This window comes from Lathamus discolor, chromosome 3 (assembly GCF_037157495.1).
Source record: "Lathamus discolor isolate bLatDis1 chromosome 3, bLatDis1.hap1, whole genome shotgun sequence".
NCBI classification, from domain to species: Eukaryota; Metazoa; Chordata; class Aves; order Psittaciformes; family Psittacidae; genus Lathamus; species Lathamus discolor.
The window spans coordinates 56,399,759-56,424,851 of record NC_088886.1 but is presented as its reverse complement, the minus strand read 5'-3'; the positions used below and the strand labels follow the sequence as shown (position 1 = coordinate 56,424,851).

The 25,093-nt window shown below is 37.2% G+C and overlaps 2 protein-coding genes across 2 annotated transcripts in view; one reads left to right on the top strand and one right to left on the bottom strand.

Annotated features, from left to right (window-relative positions):
- GLMN (glomulin, FKBP associated protein) overlaps positions 1–25,093 on the top strand; it is a 75,986-nt gene that overhangs the window by 42,109 nt on the left and 8,784 nt on the right. The window contains exon 22 of the transcript XR_010611661.1: positions 14,048–14,115. The gene's annotated coding sequence lies outside the window, so the exon portion shown is untranslated. The remainder of the gene's footprint in view (positions 1–14,047; positions 14,116–25,093) is intronic.
- The window catches only part of BTBD8 (BTB domain containing 8), a 36,413-nt gene that overhangs the window by 3,423 nt on the left and 7,897 nt on the right, over positions 1–25,093 (bottom strand). The window contains exons 3-17 of the mRNA XM_065675382.1: positions 23,644–23,915; positions 22,635–22,752; positions 19,344–19,433; positions 17,134–17,214; positions 16,246–16,342; positions 15,532–15,620; positions 15,213–15,315; positions 11,428–11,610; positions 10,536–10,673; positions 9,362–9,491; positions 6,873–6,934; positions 5,189–5,825; positions 4,767–4,854; positions 4,093–4,232; positions 677–3,001 (exon numbers count right to left, since the gene is read on the bottom strand). Of these exons, the coding sequence (XP_065531454.1) occupies positions 677–3,001; positions 4,093–4,232; positions 4,767–4,854; positions 5,189–5,825; positions 6,873–6,934; positions 9,362–9,491; positions 10,536–10,673; positions 11,428–11,610; positions 15,213–15,315; positions 15,532–15,620; positions 16,246–16,342; positions 17,134–17,214; positions 19,344–19,433; positions 22,635–22,752; positions 23,644–23,915 (4,553 nt within the window). The remainder of the gene's footprint in view (positions 1–676; positions 3,002–4,092; positions 4,233–4,766; positions 4,855–5,188; positions 5,826–6,872; positions 6,935–9,361; positions 9,492–10,535; positions 10,674–11,427; positions 11,611–15,212; positions 15,316–15,531; positions 15,621–16,245; positions 16,343–17,133; positions 17,215–19,343; positions 19,434–22,634; positions 22,753–23,643; positions 23,916–25,093) is intronic.

Here is a 25,093-nt window from a genome sequence, read left to right as displayed (position 1 = left end):
ACTAGACAAGTATTCATCTAGCTACATGAGACAAGTTAGAACATTTCTGTATATAAGCATTAGTTCTAAGTATAATCTCTCTTTTAGGAAATAAGCTTTTACTAGTAAAATTGAGAATTTTTGACATCTCATAAGCTCTAAATGTTCAAACCTGCTCCCACTGATGTATATGGCAAATACTCAGTTATATTCAGTAGGAGAAGGATCCAAATTTGTATTTAATATATAAATAAATAAATTACAATAATAATAATGCATATAGCTGTTCAGGTAAACAGTTCAGTGCCTTTTAGTTAAGGTTATTACTGTAGTTATTGCACATCCCATTCAGACATACTATACGTCGTCAAGCAGACAAAACAAATACTGAGATTCCATCAAAAGCTGATGCTGTCAATGTTAGATTGGATCAAAAATAACTGAAGTACAGACAACTGCATCCAATCTTTTAGCATTACATAAACTCTCTTTTCTTGTAATGAAGTTTCTCATTGACCAGCAGGGTATTGACGGATACTTCAAACAGACAAGCATTCATTACCCAAGTGAAACACTTAAAAATAGTATAGTTTCAGCCAAAATTACTTCAGTTCAGGATTCAATCCTAGACAAATTGCCAAAGCTCTCCCTATTAATTTGCTTTGAATTACTGAATGTTTCTATTTCTATACATTACCTGGAAGTAAATCAGTATTAGCGCATTCAGTAGTTGCTGGTTGACTGTCTCTCACTTGATCTTCTTGAGTCAGTAGTTGATTCTTACTGGCTTCTGTGGGTTTTGCAGAGCTGCTCTTCTGCACATCAGAATTAGCTTCTCTCTGATGAAGATCCAAATGACAAGGTCTTTCTTGAGATTTTGCATCACTGTCTAAGTACTTATTGCACTGGTTAAATTCACTTGCCACCTCATTCTTCATGTTTGCTTTCTGTTTTTCTCCTGGACACGGACTAGCTGCTGAGCATACTTTCTCTGGGCAGTTTTGTTCAGTCATTGAAACACCTTGATCCCCCTTCCCTGGGATTTCAGTGCCATGAGGGTGTAGGAGAGGACTTTCACTTCTATCTGATTTATTGTCTCTCTCTTTATGCTGCTTGGAATCCAGGAATCCATCTTCAATTTCCCGTGAGTATCCTGAATAGAAAGTATTTCCATGGTGCTCTTGAGAAACACTGTCAAATACTTCTGAAGGAGTAAGAGAATCTATTGAATGCTGACGTGAAGTATGAGAATCCACTCTATCATCAGTTCCCAATTCTTCACATTCATCTACAGATAGTAAAACAGATCGTTTGAAATTTTTAGTTTTAGGGAACTCTTGACTTGCAGCATCATTTTCTGTTGCATCTTCAAAAGCTAAATTATCGATTCCTTGGAACTGCTGTGTAGGAACATTTGGTGGAGGAAGTTTTACTGCAACATTCTCTGCTTCAGATCTGTCATCTTCTGTTTCATCAGCAGAAGAAGAAACCTGGTCTGCTTCCTGAATAAACTGTGTGTTACTGAAAGTAGAACTTTTGCTTTCTCTAGTATTGGTCCTCGCACTTTCTTGATGGGACCAAATTTCAGGTCTTTTTCTTGGTATTTCATCATCACTTGTTGAATTAACACGGAAGAGATCAGAACCCTCTTTTTTCATTTTCACTTCTATTCTTAGGCTGCTGTCATAAATTTTTAATTCCTCAGGTGTACTTGTGTCACTGCTGCTTCTTCCAAGAAAATCATGGCATAATGTAGTGCTGCATTTAGAAATGCCTCTTTCATTGGATCCTTCATCATCCTGAGAGCCCCCTGCGTCATAATCTTCTGATCTTGGCTTTATATCATCAGAGGATGTGGTTGCACTGCCAGTATCTGATTCAGGACTCTCTTTTGGATCTAGTGCACCAGTACTCCAGTGGTCCACAAAAGGAATTTCTGTATTTTCATGGTTTTCTGGCATTTCTGTAGGATCTATAGGCTCTGTGTAACTAGGTGAATATTTTTCTGTTATTTGTTCTGTGGAACATTCTGACACATCATCTAAATCTGCTGAAACCGATTTGTATTCAGTCAAGGCTGATGTGTCACACAGCTCATCCCCTGTAAGAAGTTCCTCCATATGAATCTGAGGAGATGATGTCTCATCCTCTTCGTTGATTATGGTTCTCGAAAAGCTTTGTAAAGCATTTTCACCATAGTTAACACCTGTTTCAGAGTTTAATGAATCACTTTGTTCAGTACAGACTTCTGTTGCTTTTGAGTATTTCACCAGTTCTGAAGCAGTGGCCTTTTGATTTGTTTCCTTGGAAAAATCTGAGTGTCCATCACTGGGAGACTGTGCGTGACAGGGAACTTCAACTGTCTTATCTTTCTGTGTATATTCCATCTGTTTAATTCCAGTCTGATCTCTACAGATTTCACTTGCTTCCTTTCCATTTTGCAGTGAAACATGCAGTTGAGACATAGCTTCTTCTGTAATTAGAGATGAATTGTATTGTATTTTATTTTCCACATTTTCAGAAGGATCTGGCAATTTTTGTTTAATGGACTGACAGGGTGCCAGCAGTTTATCTTCACTGCTACTCTGCATCCCAGGTTTTAAAGCTTCACTTTGCTTTGCAGAACAGCATTCATTATTGTCATCAGGCACATTTTTTTCAAGTTTCTGCCCTGAACTTCTGTGCTCAGAGGTGTGCATGTTCTTCTGGACAACAGGAGACTCACTCCTGGGATGTTTTGGGGCAGAGGACTGAGATTTTAATACAGACTGCCCAGCTGTTTTCATTTTTGGGTCTTTACTATTTGTAATCTCAGTGTGCTTTGATGGAGCCGCAGTTTTAGGGGTTATTTTTGCAGTGGCTTTTGCTACAGGTGTTTGTGACTGCTTAACACTCTTCTTCTTGGCTGAAGGATGTTTTTCTGGGTGTGCTGTCTGAACCAGATGTTGTAACACAGTTTTTTCTTCATTATGTTTTGGGGACATTCCTGATTTCAGTGAATTGGGCGATTCCCCCTGAGGTCCTAACAAATAGTGAAAAAAAAGAGACTATAAAGATTGTATATGCCAGTAAAAGTATATTCACCAAATTTATGTTGGTGTTTGTTTAAGCTAAGAAGCAAGATACGCATCTTTTTATGTAACTAAAGATTTAAGACTTGTTAAAGAATTAAGAATTGAGATCTTAAACAGTAGACAAAAGTACCATCTTCCATTTAAAAACCAAAGCACTTAATAGGTAATACATAAAGGAATTACTTCAGCCTCTAACTGAAGTAGTCATCACTGGAGTGGAAAGCAGCAGTTAACAGTGCACAGAAGCACTGCACAGCAGCTTAGCACAGGAAGTGGGAAGTACTGTGTTCAATTTATATTGTACAGGAAACGAAAGCAGGCAGAAAATTATATTAGTTATAATGTGATTAGAATACCAGAATTGATGTCACTGCTCAGTCAGCAAATACTGCAGAATCTTTTAATGACTACAAATTGACGGGAGCTGTGTTTTCCATATCATAATGCATTTAAGATAATATAACTTGAATATTCTTCCCTCCCCAGTAAGTGCCCAGTCCAAATGGAATTAAAGAGTTCCATCGTTTAATGCTTTATATCTTTGTCAAACAGGGTTTCCTCTCTGTGGTCTTCATTGTTTTTGCCCACACTTGATATAAATGGGTGTAGAAATCAAGTATTTGTGGGGTAGGTCAGTATTGGTAGTGCTCCTCCTAGAGGAGATGATCAAGAAAGGAAGGCATAAGCTAACCAGTTCATAAAGGAGTTTGCAGGCCACAGCTTTGATGCATACTAGAAATGCTTGACCTACAGAATTGCTGTTTAACTCGGGCATGGTTCCAAGTGCTGAAGTGCAGGTGATCAGCAAATAAAAGACTGCAAAGCAGATTAAACAAGCAGAAGAAAACACCAGTTGGCAGTGAAGACCATCTTTTAAATATTTTGAAGTTGATACACATTCATTTGCATTTTATACTTCAGGATTCGCCAAAAGTTAAACATGGTAAATACTCAGAATTTTGCCAAATGCTTGTGCTGAGGGAGAGACAAAGTGTTGCATGATAGTGGCAGACCATTTCATTGCTGTATGAAACTTTACCTTGGTTCTTGGGAGAACTGGTAGGTGTGTTTTGAGCCTTTTGCTGTGCTGCAGAATTGCTACTCACATTCACTTTTTTCTTGAGAACACTTTGTACATTTTGTTCACTACAGCCCTTTCCAGTTGATTTTTTGGTCAGACTGCAAAAAAATATCCATTATTTCCAAGCTTTTCTAGCAATGTTTAAATTGTACTTAACCAATATATACATGTGCATATAAAAATATATATAGACATTGAAAATGCAACCTAAAGGCATACTTCTTGAAAACAAAACGTGTATGCGTGGATATACTTTTATATATGTAAATACACAATTGACCCATTTCAGAGTGCTTTAGCTGTCTTCCTGTCCAGTTTAATCTAAGCTATCCCAGAAATAGTAAGTTTACAACACCTTGTATGGTCATTTACTGTTCCAGTATGCAGAATTCTGAACGACCTATAACAATTTTAACATGATTAGTATGAAACAATCCCAACACAAAAGCCAAGCCAATTTTACCTTTACAGCAATGTTTCCAATAGCTAATTCAAATGGTTTTGAAAATAACATATGATAGACCACCATTCTCAGATAAAGAACATGTTCTCTTAACAGTAAGTTTAATAGTTCACCTGAAACTTCTTTGCACACACACATATGTAAAGCAGCGCATTGATTTGTAACATACCTGCTTGTGGTGACATTAGCCTCAAGCTCAGTCTTTTTGGTTTTGTTGGTGGCTCCATTTGGTGTTTTCACAGATGACTTTGTTTTCACTATTGTAAAGTAAACTCATAGTTAATTATAGGGGGAAATGTATTGCATGTAAGTACTCAAATCCAATATATTATGATCAGTGATTGAAAACAGCACAGATGCTAAACTTGCAGAACTTCTACCATTTTATATGGCTATCAGTTCATCACAGAGTCAGTTAATAGAGGAGAAATTTAATAGTCTTAAGTTAATACTAATTTAGATGAAAAGGGTGACACTTACCAATCTATAGTAGGTTTTTTTAAAGCTTCCCAGGCTGGTTTTCAGTTTATGACCAGTTTGGAACAAGTCAGAAGTGCACTTCAGAAACACAAAAAATAAATAAAAAATTACCTGTCTGTTTTTTCCCTTCCTCTACCAATTTCTCCTCTTTGGGTTCCTCAGCCTGTTCACTCGCAGTCTGGTTTTCTGTGTTTGAGTTTGGGGACTTGCTGGAAGTTCCTGCCACAGTCACTGAGGAGGGAGATTCCTTCCCTGTGGGTTTTTTCAATGGCTTTGTTTTAATCTGCGTGCTTGAAGTTACTGACAGCACTTTAGGTCTGGCACCTGCAGTTTTTCCTTCATGGTTCTTTAGTCCTTTGCCACTTCCTGAATTTTTTTGGCCACTTGCAGATGATGTCTTTTCTACCTCTTGCTTGGTAAGCATGCTTTCAGCCTTTACATTTCCATTATTTTCTGGTTTTGTCTTTATGACAGCTCTAGCCTTTGGTGAAGCAGCTTTTTCCCCAGGTTTTGAATCCTTAGTAATCTTGGAAACTAGTTTTTTGCCATCTTTCCCTTTTACATCATCATGCTTTGAAGCCTTATTAACAGTGTTTCTGTTGGTGCTAGATGTATGTCCAGATGCTCCTAATCCATCAGATTTCATTTTATCCTGATTAGTGGAAGAATCTCCCCAGCAATCTTTCTTGCTGTGTTCTGTCCAGGAAGTATTCCTTATACCAACAGATTCAGTAATAGATTTGTTTAGCTGGGTAAAAAAAAAGTCAGGAAAAGAAAACAGCAGACATTTATAACAAACTACCTTTCATTGCTGAAACACAGTGACTTTTTAAGTAGTACATAATTCTAAAGCAGTAAGAGTCAGCATAAAAATAACTTCAAAAATACTTTTGCAGCTCAGATTGCTGGCTTGCAAAGATATAAAAATACCAGAAATAACTAGAGTGAATGGTAAATCACATGTGAAGTACTGCTGTATATAGAGGATATAGAAATATCCAAGTAGAGTTTTGCTTTTACTTTGGACAAATTACTCTGTAATGTTTTTATTTATTAGTATCTGCTGATGTAGGGAAACTTTGTTGAGTTAGATGTGCATGTTTTCAAAGAGGAGTAAAGGCTATGAATTCTTACAAACATAAAACCAAAAATACATACATCTGAATTATAATACATGTCATGTTTTTAACCAACAGTGTATCCAACCAGGTAAGTGACAGTATTAATTCTCTCGGGTAAAGAAATATACCGAAACATGGAGAATTAAGTGCATGAAATGGAATCTTTATGATACTAATGCCATTGCAATGTATCCAGACTGTCAAATCATATGAAACCCATACCGGTTTTCTGCTAAATCGTACTGTAGTTTTGAGTGTGAGTCTCGGTAGATGAGTTGTTGAGAGCAGTAGAAAGTATTTTTTCAGGGCAGAGAGTGAATCAGACTCAGTGACTTGTGATGGTAGCAGAGATTCATTAGCTCAGTAGCTCTGGGAAACAGATCTGTTTCATTATGTAGCAACAGGGGAATGTGAGGTTCTGAACACAAATTCCTGCCTTTTATTTGAGCTTATCTGCTTGACAATGTAGCAGAGTATAAGCTGAGTCCTAAAATGTTTTCAGTACTGGACATAACTGATTCTACAGAAGTAACAGCTCACCAGAAAAAACAAATTTTTCAAAAGCAAGTTCCATTAAGTGATATAGCAAATTAATACGTAATTTACAATACATGATGAAAATAGTTTTGTTTGCAAGTTTCTGAATATTTTTATGTTTGGATATAAATGTTTACCTGAGAACTAGTGAATACAGGTTTTTTGCCAAGTCTTCGGTCATCACCCTTGTCAAATGCAGCTGTAAAAGGAACAAGCAGTTTCTTTACTGTTCAACAGGAAAGAAAGGAGACAGAAAACAATCCAGGCTACTCAGCTAACATCATCTGAAGTCAGAAAGCAGTTCTTTGGGTCCTGTAACTATTCTAGGAAGGCTAATTTTGGTGACATGGCAAATTTTATGTGGAAATACGTGGGTTTATGTTCAGAATAGAAAAATGTGGTATCTGTAATGAAGTCATGTGGCCATAAGGAAGTTGTTTAACTGTTCAGTTTCCCCATTTACAGAACAAGACACTTTTGTGTATCCAAGCTTAGCTCACTTGAAGCAGTGTACTGAGAGCTTTGGAAGTGTACACCATTTAGAAAATTTTTAAATGTAGAGTACTCATGACTTTAAGGTGACATACTGTACTTTATAGAATATTTCTTTATAAATAAGAGATTAATTATATTCAGTTATATTAGTTTTCAGAAGTGGTGTAGCTAAAATATCTACATATACACAGTAAAGATCACAGTGCCTCTTTAGATAGCATGCAGTGTCATGTCATGAAAGTTATCCCTGTGATTGTCATGGGGAATTTTCAGGCAGTGAATGCCTGTCTTTTGACTGCTCTGGGAGGGAAGCATTTTTCAATGAAGCATTTGAATCAATTGCGCTTGTAGGATACAAAAGGGATATTTATAGACACTGTACAGAGCCAGCAGCAGTAAGGTTTCATTTTTGTTTGCATTAATATTTCAGCTGAAAAAAGGCATTTAAAAATGTAAACATTCAGTGCCTCATGTTTGTACATGGTTACATTTTATGTATAACAAAAAGCTGCTGAATTCTTACTGAAGATATTAAAACCAATTTTTCTACAGGTCTGTAAAAAAAATTACACAAAAGGTATTGTGAAAATGGCACCCCAGGGATCTAATCCTTTTTCTAGCAATGACTCTGCACATTAATACGTATCAATATATTAAGTAAAAATTCATATAAACTTTATGCCTAAGAAAACGCATGAAATGAAAAATACCATCTATCTTCTTTTGGCATTTTTCTTTCCCTATTACAGCCCTCTAATTCTATGTAGGTTAAATCTCCAGAAGATAAACCACCACCAGAAATCTTTAAGATGAAAGTTGCTTTAAGTTACCTTACACATGCTTAATCTGAAGATTAAAGTGTGTCTATTAGTATGGTGTGATCTCTGCCTGTAATTAAACCCAGATAGTTTATGGGTTTGAAATGCAAATATTTCAGCCTGTTTACACATAAAATGTATGGTAGCTCTGAGTTATAATGTAATCTAAAAGAAAACAAAACCATTTCTGGCAAGATGGAGTTCGTACAACTAAGGCACACCTTTTTTTGTATTGAAAGCACTAGTGCAAAGCAGCCTAAGCATTATCTACAGTAAGGACAAAATCATCCTAAAAATAAAACGCCCCAAAGGCAGCTCCTCAGCTTCTGGAGCATTTTATAATCCAGAAAGAAATCGTAAACCTGTTTCATACAGTAGCAATGAATGTTATTTGACTACATGCCTAAATCATTCTTAGAGAGACACTCACCGCATCTTTCCCTCAGTATGTAATTTCAGAATACGTTTTTTATCTACCTATAGGTGTAAACAATTTCATAACTATCAAATCCTAAGCTATTAATACCCTTTTAACAAAAAGGACACCAAAATGTTTCTTTCTCCTTTGAATCAAAAGTGATTTCTTTTCTAACACTGTGCTGTCAAAGCTAATATTCAGCCATAACCCAAACTCCCATCATCAGTTCCACATCCCCAGCATACTTGCGTACTTCAAAACAAAGAAACCTTCAGAACAAAACCTCCTTTTTGTTGGAAATGCTGCCTGTTAAAATCTTGAGAGAACACCATGCAGCTCCTTAGGGGCTCTCTGCAGTAGCATACACAATATCACAATACCAATCAACTGTGAAGTCAAGCTGTCTGCATTTACTGATGGTGCACGAGAGAAGCATTATGCAAGAGACAGCAATGTTTATACCTTATGCAGAAATCAAGAAAGGACAGAAACAGAATTTATAGAATCAGTAATCTGCTTTGTGCAAATTTCATTCATCCCCAGTGCTTATCTCCTTAAAAATGAGACAGATAAGGTTTTTAATCCTATTGCAGTATTTTCAATAGTTCAGAGCAGCTGTAAATAGGAGCAGAATCAATCTATGTGGGTTTGGTTCCTATTATGTATACTCCTAAAAAGAAAAGCAGGGGAGACTTTTCACAGAAGATGACTTACTGATTTCCATGTTTGAAACTAGCTAACCATGCTGTTGTACTTCTGTTCTAAAACGTGCCTTCAGGAAAATACAGCATCACAATTTTTGCTTTAATTTCTATCTGGCATTAGAACACCGCCTACATTTTATCTACTAAACAAATAGCTAAAAAATTATAATGCCATTTGAAGCCAGCCATACCTGCTTGTATTTTCTGTTGGTGGTCTGGCCTCATCAGCTTCCAGCTTTCCGTGTGACGAACAGCATAAAAAGACTGAACCAGGAAGACCCAGAGCTTATCACGCAGCGCCTGGATCTTGCACGTAAAACCCTGTGTTCAAGTAACAAATCAGCAGCTGGCGAGGGGCAGATTGTCATAGCAACCAGTCATTATTCCTTTCAGAATCTACTTACTCCCTAAGCTAGATCAATGATGTCATCACTTATATTTTATAAGGGTCTGGGAGATAGAGATGCTGGTTTTGAAGGATTAGTGCTCACCACAGTGATTTTTACAATACTTGAAAACCAAGGCATACTACAGCACTACAGAACATTACATTGCTCTTTTTCTCCCCTTCCCCTTTTCCCATTTCTTTTAATTGTAAATGAACCCCATAATAGCTCTTTACTGTCAGCTGTGTCACAACAAGGTCACGTCCTCTAGGGAAAAATAATGTATCTGATTAAATTTTCATTGCTTTTACCAAGATGATCTACAGTAGCACCAGATTGTAGTAATTCATTTTGCATTTATTTTTCATTGTCTGTCATACTATTTATGAATTGTCCTCAGCATTACAGACAACCACAGCTTAAGTAGCATTATTTAGATTGTGTGGATGTACATGGTATGTTACACACATGGAAACTGACACCTCCCCCAGTCCAAAAAACACACTAGATTAAGAGGCAGACCTTGCTTCAGAGGGCAGTCTTATTAAACAAAAGCAAATGTAGCTGTGACTTTTACACTAGGGGGGGCAAAGATACATAGAGAGGAGAATAAATTCCCTTCCCCTCTTAAGTTTAATTTAATGAAACATCTTGATAAGTTCTCATCACAAATTTAAAGCAACAGCAAAAATCAACAGAGCAGTGGTGCCAGTGGGACTTAAATTCAGTAACACACAGTAATGTTTTTATTGTCATAGATAGTGTTTCTCTAAAGGAAAAGTGTTCATTTCCACTACACAAATGCCAGCATTTGCTGTGCTTCCATTAAGACCTTGGATTTATGCACATGCTTTTCTGTGTGACCCCAATTGCAGGGCTGAGCCATCCCAGCTCAAAGCACATCATCTGATGTGAACCATTACGTGAAACAATACCAGACTAGTTTCTCAGTACAAACACAGCACACTGAAAAACCTACCATCTCCTTCACGTTAGTGGAATCCAACAACGTATCCACAGCTACAAGGAGAAAGCAGCTGTTTTCATTATTAATACTTTTTTCAGTTGCATTAAAAATCAGTTCTAGAAGGTCAGGTTTGCTGCTCATTGCCTGTGCCTGGGGAAACAACAAAAGGCAGACGTTTAAAACAAAAGAGTGTATTTCGTATGCAAAAGCATGACTGAGCAGAGGCTCTGCTCTCACGCTGTGCAGGAGGTATTCCAAAACAGAGCATCTTCCTTTGTATCTGTCCTGTAACCCCACCCCTCTCCAGGCCTGTAGCAAATCATCCTGAGGCCTCTTGTTAATCCGAATTTTAGGGACAAGCACAATGTAATGGATTTACAGCCAAGTGCCACTCTAGATTCAAGGACAAAATGTTTTAACATCTCCCTGTTCATTCTTAATGGGCGAAATGAACCAGCTACATGACTGGGTATGTTCTCACCAGGACCTGCAGCATTGCCACATTCCAATACAAGTTTGAGTAGACTGGTAATACAACCATCCCTGTAAGTACATGCTATTGTTCTAAGGGTCCAAAAGCTTTTTTTGAAGCTTATGTATGTACTTATCTCTCTCCAACACAGGAAGTGTCCCACTAAATTAAGTGGAACTTAATTGAGGCACATACCTTAAGTGCAGTATCAACCCTGCATATCAAAGTATTAGTGTGCTTTAAAACAACACTGAAAAAAACCACCCCATAAAAAATCCCATAGCACTGCCTAATTTTTATCTTAATTTTCCATAGAGTTGTACTTTAAAGCTAGAGTTGAAACTATTTTTCTTATTCATCAGCCTGAAATGTACAAAGTGTGATACAGTTCTATTCATTTGGAAGCATATTATAGCTTGAGGGCACTTTTACCTGAAGCAGAATAGAGAAGCCTTCACTTTGTACAACGTGTAGGAAGTTTGCCACAATAAATGTTACACATTCCTCCTGTAGCCTAGATGCCAAGGCTACAGCTGGCTCTGTCCACTTCACTTGGGGAAGGCTATTGATCAGGCGGTCACTCTCCATCAAAAGGAAAACAGCATTCTTGTGGCTCTTCAAATAAAACAGAAATTAGCCTGTTGCCAAGTAATCACCTAAAGAATTGCTGCTCATAAAATAGCCTCCGTTTAGTTACTGAACACACAGGATCCAATCCTGTATTAATTTTCCTTCTTGAAATAAATCTGAATTTTGATAATTCTGACCATTTTATACCTACCTTTGAAACTAAAGCAAAAAAAGAAAAATCTACTGCTGCCATTTTGCCCACTGAAGTTTTTGGCAGTGAAGTTCTCTGTAGCTTTTACTGTACTTTTTTTCATCTGTGTATCATTGCATACTGTCATGAGCAAAATAAAGCAAATACTAACTGTAGAAACTGAATTGCGAAAATCCTTTTAGATCACTGAAAAACGTAATAAATTCTTTAATGAAACAGGTAAGTGAAAGTTTTAAGGGAGTGTGGATGGCCTAGCAGTTGGGATACATAAATACCAAGCATTTTCATAGTTACAAATCCTTTTGCTTTATTTCAAGGAGTCAGGCATCAAATATTTGTCTTCCCACTGAACTTACTCTCTGTTGGCTAACATTTGGCTGAGAAATATAACTGTTATTTTTACATTTACATTTAAAACAAGCAAACACATTTGCTAATATTTATTTCCCTGCTCTGTACCTTTGGTTCTTTCATGTACTGCATCAGCACAGCACCTGAAGGCAGCTTCTACTGGCTAACACATCACTTGAAGAGAACTCGCCATGTTTTGTTATCCATGTTAGAATTAGAGCCATTAGAATGGCTGTACTCAACGTGACCTAGCAGGTCACTGATAAATGATATAGTAAGATCAGCAACACTGGAGAAAGCAACAGTTCAGATAAATATCTGACACAAAGACACCTACTGTAAATTCAGATTCTGATCCTGGTTGTCCCTTGCAAAGTAGAAAGCAGGGAGGATTTTCTTTATGTATATTATCATTAAAACAAAATCTGGCCAACCACTGTTCAACTATATTTTACTATTTTACTCATGCTTATGGTTTAATCTTGTTCCCACTAGACTCAATTACAAGCTTTTTGAATGGTCCAGAATTCAGCCCCTGCTCACAAGGCAATAAGCATTTACTCCCATTAGGCACTTCCAGTGAAATATAAAATGCCTTCATTGACTTCTAATTAAATCAGCATGTTGTAGGAGTGGCTCTAACTGAATTTTAATTCTCTTGTTATATTTTTCCCAACCATTCTGAAGCAGAGTCCACGTTACTTAGCTAAAAAACATAAAAGGTAATTTTCTTGCATGTAGTTGAGACACCAGGGGTAAGAACCTGAACAGTGTTTTAAACTGCACTCCCATTTTAATGTTTCTATGTTCATCTTTGGGGTTTCCCAGAGACTTTCTGATCAGCAATCTCCTTTCCTTTGCACCTTCTCTTTCTCCAAAGGGCTGCCCCACATTAAGAGGTTTTACTTTTCCGAGACTGGTAAATGAAGGAATCAGTAGAGTCATACTGTTTAACTGGGTGTAACTGTTAAAAAGTTTTACAGCAGAGAACTGTAGCATCAAAGGGGATCATAAAACATAACAGTAGTCCCTGCAAAATTCCTGTCAGACCTTTTCTTCTTTTTCCCTCAAGCATCCTTAAGCATTTTTGCAGATTGTGCATAACTTCACTGGGAATTCCACAAGTTTTTGGACTGACTGTCTTAAGAGCCAAGTTAAATGATCACTCACCAGAACTGTTCTGTAGGCAGAAGAGGCTTATGCTTTATTTCTTAATTTTGCAATTCTAAAAGCTTTCTAGGCTTCAGTCCATAAAATACCAGCGAATCTTCCAAAGACACACCAACACAGATTTTTAAATAACTAAACTAGGAACCAAATTGCACTTGAGTCTAGACTGCAGAAATCTTCCAGAGAAGCTGAGCAGCACTAAGTAGGACGACAGTTCCACAAATACTGGTAGCTTTAAGATAAATCATATATTTCAACATAAACTAAAACCACAGCATCTTCATATATTACAACAGGCACAGAGGGGAAGGAAGGCCTGATGTGGCTTAGGTTTACCTTTAAGCTGTCCTGACAATGTTGTACAAGGGTGCCTGCGGAGGAGCTTAGAACTGTGTCTACATATACTCTTGGCTACAGTACACACTTGAGCTAGTTTGGAGATGGATATTGGTGTAACTGTGTATAGCTGTAGATTAGAATGAATTGAGCTGTAATCCTGAAAACATTACTTAAAACTTCTTAAGCATTTATACAATATACGACATACAAGGCTATGTATATACTCTAGGAATAACCGTGTACACTGATCTAATGTAATGGCAGAACACCTCATCTTAAAAGCTATAGCTACTATTTTTATTCTGTTAGAAATTACTCACTCTGGCAGAAGGACTGTTTGGGTTTTCTAACTGGATACTCTCAAACTTCTCTTGGTACAGCCACTTACCTTTGTAATCTCTTGTTTTTCAGGCTTTCACCTGAGTATGCAGTAGCAGCCACTACTCACAGCTGACCTGCAGGCCTCAGCACATGATGGGGTAAGTACTCCATCAAAATAAAAACTCAGGCTGAGAAAAACCCACTACAAGAAGCCTTCACAGCCCTTTCAGTGAGGGGCACTTCTTGGCCAGACCCATTTAAGAGCACATCTGTTCAAGTTGGGGTACGTTTGACAGTGTGAGTAGCCATACCCAAGCTATTTAGGTTTGATAACAAGAGACATGGCGACAAGGATTTTGGCATGAAATGAGGCATCACATACTTAGATGGCTGATGAGTGCTAGAACCAGAATCATCCTATGAATGCTACCTGAGTGAGTTAAACTTCATGTACACCAGTCCACATTACAGCCACATATACAGCCATATTTGGCAGCAGCTGTACAGATTTACCTTTAGCTCTATGTATTCTTCATATCTCTGTTCCAGTTCAATGCATTTACAGGCTAATTACTGAACCAAATTCCTGTTACCAAGTCTAGATCAAATCAGTTACTTTTAAATCAGCTCTGAGCATTGGTTTATACAGAAACACAATTGGAAAGCACTTTGGTCAGATCTAAATTGGAACAATGTAAGTATGTGCCTCAAAAATTGGATGCTGAGCTTTGAGGGGACTAGCTCCATACTGTTATCAGAGAAGCAGAAGTTATGTATGCTATATGCTATACTGTTACTTTATTTTTGAAGTCAGCTTGCCTGTAAAGAAATGGTTTGTGATCAATGATAGCCACTGATCACCTGAAGGCTGGGAAAAAAACCCCAATTTTTTCCAAAGCACAATATAGGCAATCAGGGAAAGACTCTCACAAATGATGTATGCCACCACCTAACATTGACAGAGCAATTTCCTATTCCTTACTATCTGAACATGTAATGCTGTGCTATGATGTCACAGGTGTGTTTCATAAACTTGTCTTGTGTTATTCTGCTGGACTTGGATGTGATTATCATTAGACTCTGTGCCATAAAGCACAACAATGACACTTGCACATCAAAATCTGGTTTTAAATTGTTATTTTAATGGAAAATTTACATAGAATAAGTGTACTACAGATTCAGACTTCTGTATCTCTTTATCTTTAATAAATTACATTGCTGTATTTTTATACAAAGCACACTATATACTACTTACCAAAGAGTTAATCAACATAACAAGGCAGTTGTTCTGAAGTTCAGTAGGTAAGCTGGCAAAGCTTCTCTCTGACAAACATTTTGCAAAATGTTTTCCTACCCATCTGTTGAAAAGAGAGCCTTTCTTAGTTAAGGAAGGAAAAATGTTCTGTCTTCATTTGTTAGCGTAAGTGATACCTCTAAATACTGTGAGGAGAAAGATGTTTAAAATGTGAACATTTTTATATGCCAAAATAAACCCAGTCTCACAAAATATAATACTTTGAACAGAAAGCAGATAAATGAAAAACATAAACCATAATTTATTCTATTTTACTTACTTCATGCAAGCAGCATATAGGTTTTCCACTCCCAGCGAGTGAGCAATAGCCATACATTCTAGCACAGGTTGGTGTTTTCCAGGAACAGGCTAGAGTTGTTAGCAAATTATCATCATTATTGTACATTCTGACTTACACTAACTGTACAGAAGCACAAAATCTTCAGTTCAAATGGAAGTACTGTTAGCTACCATAGTATTTAAGTTTGTTTGCCTTTATGCAGAACAGGGAATTCATCTGCTTTCACATGTCAATAAAGTAGCATGCAACATAGTGAGCCCAATGCATGAAAATGCTCAAATCCAAGCAGTTGTTTTAAACTAGTTTTAACTGAACACAAATATTTTCTAAATATATGAAATCTGACTTGCAAGTATTTCCAAAATTTCTGTTAAGAACAATTGCATATATAATGGAATGTATTAAATGATACTCCATGTAACTTAGTATATTGAATTAATCATTTGGAATAATTGCTTTTCATCACTTGTGGTTTTAAAGTTTCTATAAATAGGTGGATGATACCACAGGCCTTACTTCCATCATCAATCCCAGTGAATTTAGCAGATTTACACACAAGAATAGGGCCTGTTCACTTGAGCTAACACCTTGACCACGCATTTGATAAGTATTTTGTCAATATGATGTGAACTAATAGAATAAAAATCCTTCCTAGGCTTTATAGTTCACAAGATAGCATGAGAACTGACATACCTTTTGGAAGAAATTGCAGTAATCTCTTTTCAAAATGTAGATAGCTACTTCTTTCAGCCCATCGAGGCCATACATATCTGCAATGCTCAGCATGCGACTAAAGAGGAAGCAGTAGCAAGAGGAATCAAAACTCATTTTGACATAGGCATTTTGCTTGCAAGACAGTTTACATGTTAATTTCACCTCCTTGTTCAGTCAGAATTTACTGCAGAAACAGACTTATGACAAAGTGTGAAACTTGCCGAAGGACTGTCTTCAAACAGAAACGGGCATTGACCTAATCATAATCTTTCAGCCACCAGGTTTGGTGTACATAAAAGTAAGCCTCAGCCACTGGCTGAGAAACTGCTTCTCAGTTTCTCGATTTTATGGCAGCAAGTGAAAAGGGTATTTGTGCCAGCAGAGTTTTGGCATTTTGTGGTTTTTTTCTGAAGATTACAAAAAATGTTACTGATTGCATCATACCTGAGAATTACATCCCTTCCAAATACGAAAAAGCAGTGAGCAAAATATTATTTGATAAGCAATCAATACCATCATTTACTTTCTGTAGTAATATTATGACACATAGTATATATTATTCAGGAAACTAAAAAGAAGGTACATGCAAATTGGGAACTATTTTGGTATAAAACACTCTCCTGTTTTTCACTGTCCTCATGTAACATTCCAAAAATGGCTGGCACACCTTTTCCAGTAGCTGACAAATAAGCAAGGTTCCTTCAGCAGCTTTATTTTTGGAATTTCCTCAAGTATCTTTAGGTGTAATGATCATATCTGACATCTTTGTCTTACACTACATGAAGACTTCCTTTTGACTTTGAACTGAGAAAATACAGAACAAGCAAAAACTGCAATTAAAAAAAGAGAATAAAAGTTGACATATACCCAACATCAGCTTTGTCTGGGAAGTCCAAAATACCTCCATATATAAAATGCAAGATGACACTCATTTCTACATGGCTTATGCTGCAAAAGAGAGAAAAAAGGCAAATAAAGACATGAAGTCCAGAATAAAACACACCACATTTCTTAGCCAAAAGCAGTTGGTCAGAAGGTCGGTAAATCATCCAGCTGTTCTGTGAATGGAAGTTAAATGATCTGATAAAATCAAAGGTATTTTCAACATTACTGCAATGTAAAAAGATCTAAATGGACTATATTTGGGCTGAATTTTGCTACTCAATAGTCTTGCTGAAACTCTGTAATAATTTGAAAACAAGGCATAAGCAGACTAATGCTAGTATCTAGAGTATTTACACTGACAGTGTGAAGAAAGTGTTTTTTCATCATCTCCAACCTCTTTACTAGAAATGAGTCAATTACTAAGCAACTCTTTATTTAAAAATCAGCTTATAAACATTGCTGATTTTATGATATACTTAAGCTTTTCCTTCAATTAGAGTATACTTAATGCTTTTATTACCATGTTAAGAAGGAATGTTACATCTCAGAATATTTTAAAAGTCTGTACGCCTAGATTCAGATTAAGAAATACAGGATTCCTACACAGAGCACTGTTCTCATCTCTGCATCAGGCACAGAATGTCTATTTAAGTGCTGGATACAACCTCCTGAACAATACTACTAATGTATGTACATCTTGATATGCAATCTTCAGAACCCCAAGTGCTGTATACATTAGTATAAATGGAATATAGTCATGCAGATTGAGCTAAGACCCTTTAAAACATTAAGACATATTTAAGCAACAAGACACTAATGACTAAAAGCAAACAGAGGAACAGACAAAAACCCCTCCTTCAACATGCTAAGAAGCAAAATCAGAGCACAGTTGTGTCTATATTAGTACACAATAGCTGTAAAATCAGCAAGAAGGAGTTTCCCCACAGTCTTGACAGCTGTTATATTAGGCAGAATTGTCATTATTTCAGAGGAAGCCATATGTACCTTACTGATGAGTGTTTAAGCAGACAGCATGGGAATCTGCACCAAACAGAAAACTGAACTAGAAAAAGTAAGATTATGGATATGATTCTTAATAACAAATTATGAGACACTGGCATGGGAATATACTCGTATAAAGATTAATTCTTCTCAGGAGAAAACGTCTACTGAAAGATAAGGATGAAATTTTCTTAGCCATGAAGAAATCAATTAGAAGGACAGAAGTGTAAATACCAGAATAATAGTTGACTATCAGCTTCTCAATCATACTATGTATAGCCTAAAAAGCTAAGGAATCAATTAAATGTGTATTGTTTTATGAGGATTGGGATGTTATAACAAAATGAACAGATAATTTCCTGAGTTTGCAGCAATATTACTACACTGACAGAAAATTAAAACAATAACACAAGAAAGTATTACTTGGCCAAGCAATTTTATATTAGTAGTGAGCAGTTCTGTCTTGCACCACTGTAAGGTACACAGTTCTTCTTGGAGGAAGCCGAGTCAGCCAAAATCCTGTCTGAACAAAAAAGCTAACATGTACAAGTGTCAGTATTAGTTTGCTTTTAAGGAAAATTTAATCTATTTAAATAGATTTTTCTGATACTGAAAAGAACTAACCTGGCAGTCCCCAGTTTATCTATGAAGTTTTGAGTATTCTTCCTACACTCACAGCTTCATTATTTTCAGCTCTCACACAGAAAGCCATTGTGAAAAAGGATACTAGTCAAAATTGGTTTAGTGCAGGATGCTGAAATACCATTATTAAACACTACTTAAGAAATTTAATCCCTTATTTGTCTTCACATTGTAAATACACTCATTGTACAAATGGGTATGAAAAATTACACTGTTGAGGCATTCACAGTACTTTTCATGAAACGTACAATGTGAAGTGAAAGAGGAAAATTATAAAACAGACTGTGAATATAAAACAAAGGATTATTCGTTCCCTTCTGCTGATGAAAAAAGACTTCTTCCCTCCACCACCTGACAGCATTAACAAACATTACATACGCTGTTTCATACTGAAGTCAAAACAGTACCTGAGATATGTATCAGGTTGAAGAAAATCGTCAAGGCAGATTAATCTTCAGAGCTCTATACACAGCACAGTTGTTACATATTTGCAGTGATCTTAAATTGCCTACCTTTGCTCCCACATGACTTGCAAAGAAAACACTTACCCTTGAAGAGTGATGCACTCTTGGGAGCTTTCAGCCCAACTTCCACTCAGCATAGCAGCAAAGTAACTAGATCTGGCACATAAAATGGCCCTGAGAGAGAAAAAGTAAACATTATTCCACTAGATAACATATCTATTATGAGAGTCTTTGATAACATTGACTTAAATCTTTGCCCTTTATGCATTAAGGTGTCATCTATATACTGCATGCCTTCAGTATGTTTGGAATTCAGAATATGCTAGAGGAAAACACAAACAGTACTCTAAATTTCTCAGTTAAAGCTTGTTTCTAGTATGACTTTGACATTCACATGGGAAATCTATCATCATAAGCATTTTCTTTTAATATGATACAAAATTCCAAATTTATTTACTTTGTTTTATTTACTGAATAACAGTAAATAATCTTGTTTACATAGCCCCATTTTAGCCAAATGATTATATCCTGAATCTCTTAAAATTCTTTTTATACTAAAAAATGTGTATTTTTTAAAAATTAAGAGGGAGACATAGAGATTCTCCTACTCGAAATTGACTGGCCATCACATCCTAGAAATCTAAGAAACTTGATCCTGATATAAGATACAACAATATGACTGGTACTTCCAGAACTGCTTAAGAAAAGCTATCAATTACTTCTGTTTAGACTTACTACACTTATAAAAGGCATAAAGGGGCTAATTCAATTTACTTCTGCTTCTATCAAGGACAGTAAAGAAACCTCGGACAGGTAGCCTGTGGAGCTCAGTATCTGGACCTGTATAAAAGTCTTCACAAGACCCTATGGGAAAACCTTTGTGACAGGAGCTTCTTAAGATGGAAGTGAAAGGGGGGAAAGGAAGAGAAGACAGTGGATGAAAACTGCTTTGTGATTTCAGCCTTCCAGATTTACAGCAGTTACAATGTGAGCCTTTGTATATTTTATCTGGGCTATTGCAGCTGTAGATAATATTCTCATATATGTGATTTTTTTTTTCCTGACACTTACTAAGCTTCCTGTTATTTATAAAATTAGGTCATGCATCTCCTTTGGCAGAAAAAGCAAAGTGTTACAGTAGGCTTGAGAATCCTTTCTTCTACATGTGTTTTTTGGCTCTTAAAAATGTTGCAAAGCACTCTCATTTTGTGTAGGAAGAAGTAGGAAGAGTTCTATTTATGGTCTCTTTTCTAGTCATTATATATTCTGGAATCTCTCATCTCTCCTCCCTCCTTCTGCTTCAGAAGTCTTAATACTTTAAATTAAGAACTTCTCGCACATTCCTCTTGTGATTCACCCAGCAATAATAATAATAATGAGTTTTTTATAGGTTGTTTTATATCTCAGTGTAATATGTCCACATGTAAACAGGTATTACATCACAACTTTGTGACATTCTGAAATCAAACATGATCTTGTTTTTGTAAGAGACAATAATACAGTATCATGGAGACGATACTAAATACATTATCTCCAATTCTGTCATCCTTTTGCATATAAATTTTAGCAATGATCAGGGCCAGATCAGCTTCAAGGACATAGCTGAAGTGGCTATTTCAGAGACTCATTTGAAGTCAGACAGCTACTTAGTAGAATATGGACAAGTATGTATTACCTACATACACACTGATGACATTTTCACAAAATAATGGAGGTACCATATGAACTGGAAGTCCATTTCTCCCTGCTTTCCTGCTGTCATGGTTTGTGCCACAAATTTATTACTGAACTTGCTCCCCTCAGAGCTCAACGAATACAACACAGCACCACATAACTTTGCAAATCACAGAGCAGCGCTGCTGACACTGTACAGTCTATTGGAAGTCCACAGGACTTCCTGAGAAATTAAAGAATACTGAGATAAGTGGGTGGGAGAGAGTGGGGCCTTAAACTGTCTCGTGTTCAGGAACTTCAGAAAAACCTTAAAATAAGCAAATCATACTGGTGCTTTCACCACAATACCCAAAGTTAGATTGCTCTTACTGACTCCTACCGTTCACATGATGCAGTACTAACACCAGCAGGTTCTGTGCTCGTTCCAGAGCATCCTTGTTTTCTCTGACGTACTGCCATATTTTTTGATGCTGGTTAGACTAGATACATTGCTCCAGGCACTAAGTGGCCTAAATTAAAGAAGCTCTGCTGATGGAATCTGTTTGTTGACTTCCTTTTTGCATTAAAGTATTTGTTTCTCTAAGTTATGAGCCTGAGAACATATCTTATAATAGTGTAGACTGAGAACATGTCTTATAATAGCGTAGACTGGAAGAAGCAAACATGCCTGACTACACCACATTCTAGAGATTTAGTACATAATCCTAATTCTATTACTTAAGAATTAAAACACCACACACACTATTATGACTCATCTTCTATAAAGGTATTTTTCATGTCAGTAATAACACCCCCATTGGTTTGTGTTCAGGAAATACTAAAAGTAGGGGAATTTTTTTTACAATCTCTCCCAGTTATTTATATACTCAAAGGGAACAAAATACAGGCTGTCTAGTTTGCTATCTCAAATGCAAACAGACTCATATCAAAAGTACAAGGAATGGTACTGACACTTTAATTTGCTTTCCTAAGATAGAGAAGTCCAATAAGCTGAAGTTCTTAACTGGTCTTGGACTTTAGATATTACAGGGACTGCTGACAATCTTTACACCCATATAACTGAAATAATGAAAGTAAAATCAGATTCTGTATGCACAGATTGTGAGGAACAGAAAAAAATACTACCCCAGAAACTTTCTACCTGCATTGTAATTTATTCAGCATTTATAGTTGAATATTCAGCATTAAAAGCTGATTTTTCATTCTTTTTAGAGAGTATGGATTATTTAAGAAAAGGTTAGCCAAGAAAACCTACCCAGTATTTATACCGTACATAGAATGGTTCGGTTTGGAAAGGACCTTCCAGTTCCAACTGCCTGCCATGGGCAGGGGCACCTTCCACAAGACTAGGTTGGTTGCCCCAAGCCCCATCCAGCCTGGCCTTGAACACTGCCAGGTATGGGGCATTTACGACATCCTTGGGCAGCCTATTCCAGCGCCTCACTATTCATTATATGAGCGTACAATGGCAATCTCACAAGTTCTAAAAGCACAGTTGTTTTCACAATAGTTGCAGTTAATGAGATAAATAATTTTCATTAGTATCAAACTATGGCCACTTCTCATGTGAGACCTAAATCCTGTAACAGTACACAGCTAGATAACAGCACCAGCAATAACTTTTTGTAGATATACAGTACTAGCAGTGTTTGATACTGGAAGAATTTTGCTTGAAAAACTTTACTGTAAATACTTACGTACCTGTGAGCTTGAAACTCTTTGCCTTCTACGCAAATATTAATATCTGGGCAACAGCACTTCTTGTAGAGCATCATTAAGTCTTCACCTAACACAGATGCAGTTTCTAGTTTGGAATTACCTGCAGATGGAGAGAAACAGCTTTTTTCACTTTGTCTGGAGCAGACTTTTGGCGGTACACAGACAAAGTGTTGGAAAAGAAGAATCTGACAATTTTTTTTCAATATTGCATATTCAAGCTAGAACTTTCCTTGAAAGGTTTTCCAGACCGTGCATTTTACTTCTCAGTTTGACTTGAACTATCAGAAACTTGTCCAGTGCTTCATGGTTGATTTCTATAGAAGTGCTGTCGCTACTCTTTTGTAAGATTATGTAGCCAGTTCATTTCTTCTGAAGATCTGTTACCTCTCATTAAAGAAATGCAGACTCTGAAGAAGTTCAGGGTCATGTAGTGCTACAAACTTCTGCTTGAACAGAATTGTTGCCTGATCCTGTCTTACTGACACAGCTGTGGATCAAACACCTCTGGTATAGATGCAGTTAGACATTTCCTTGAGTTACTTTTTTCATTCAGTCATAGTGGGAAAGATTCTAAAAGCTTCTAAAATCCTCATAAAACAACAGTGGAACTAGTGTAATTTGCTAGAAAAGGAAAAGAATGGAGAGATTCTGCTCCGTGGAAGTCCCGCGTGGTGAGGACTCAAGTTTACTATAATACAGAGAAAAAGAAAGGGGACAAATGCCAATGAACATGGCCAATGCCTGAGAAGTCCTTTCAGATTTGTTTTGCCACACATTGGCTGGGAACTACTCTTGCCAAACCTCTGCAGCAATGCAGCTCTTTAAAGTATGAGAGAATGAGGTAGGTAGACCATCGCAAAGAATATCCACGTCAGCTTTAATTTTTGCCTGCGTTTTTACATCTGCCTAAGTTTTTGAATAATTATTTGAAAGAAAACCCCAAACCGACAAACCCCAAAATAAACAAAGAAAAGCATAACTCCAAACCTACCTGCAGTGGCTTTGTTGCTTTCTGCATCACTGACTACTTCTGAACGTTCCTCTTCAATACAAGGTGAAGAAGCATCTTCTTTCTGCCCAGCTCCACTTGGAGCATCCTGATCAACAGGTGGTTTTATGCTGTCTCCAAGGCAATTTACATTTGTTTGAGTGTTCTGAAGTGTAGCAGTGTTGTCTTCCTGTACTAATTTGGATTCCAGTACTTTTTTAATCATAGCTGGCTCCTCAGCTTCTTTGAGATTTTTATCAGATGAATATACAAGCCTAGAAGATGACATCAAGTTTACTCCTGTAATTTTTAATAGAGCAGAATAAAGATAACTTTTTTGTCACTAACAAAGACAAAAAACACAAACAAGTACTGTAAATAGAATGTAGGATCAGGTTAAAAGGAACACATTTTTGTCCCTCACTTTGCTTTATTAATTAACCCCCCCCATTTTGTCTGCTCTTTGTAGCTAAACTATTTTAATCATCTACTGGCAAAAGCAGAAGCAAGCAGTTTCATTAATGACAGATTTATAAATCTTAGTATGATCAAGAATAGGCATTTGATTGTCATAGAATCATAGAATAGTTAGGGTTGGAAAGGACCTCAAGATCATCTAGTTGCAACCCCCCTGCCTTGGGCAGGGACACCTCACACTAAACCATCTCACCCAAGGCTACGTCCAGCCTGGCCTTGAACAGTCAGGGATGGAGCATTCACAACCTCCCTGGGCAACCGATTCCACTGCCTCACCACCCTAACAGGAAAGAATTTCCTCCTTATATCCAATCTAAACTTCCCCTGTTTCAGTTTTAACCCGTTACCCCTTGTCCTGTCACTACAGTCCCTGATGAAGAGTCCCTCCCCAGCATCCCTATAGGCCCCCTTCAGATACTGGAAGGCTGCTATGAGGTCTCCACGCAGCCTTCTCTTCTCCAGGCTGAACAGCCCCAACATCCTCAGCCTGTCTTCATACGGGAGGTGCTCCAGTCCCCTGATCATCCTCGTGGCCCTCCTCAGGACTTGCTCCAACAGTTCCATGTCCTTTTTATGTTGAGGACACCAGAACTGCACACAATACTCCAGGTGAGGTCTCACAAGAGCAGAGTAGAGGGGCAGGATCACCTCCTTCGACCTGCTGGTCACGCTCCTTTTGATGCAGCCCAGGATACGGTTGGCTTTCTGGGCTGTGAGCACACACTGAAGCCAGCTCACGTTCATTTTCTCATCGACCAGAACCCCAAGTCCTTCTCTGCAGGGCTGCTCTGAATCTCTTCTTTGCCCAACCTGTAGCTGTGCCTGGGATTGTCCTTTAATATCATCAAATCTACAAACCCCAAAACATAAAAACCTTCCAAAGTCAAGGTTGCAAGTACAAAACCATAAGAATGGTCTAGATATAAATGAATGGTATTAGAAATAGGAATTTCGTTTTCAAAAGCAGTACTTGAAA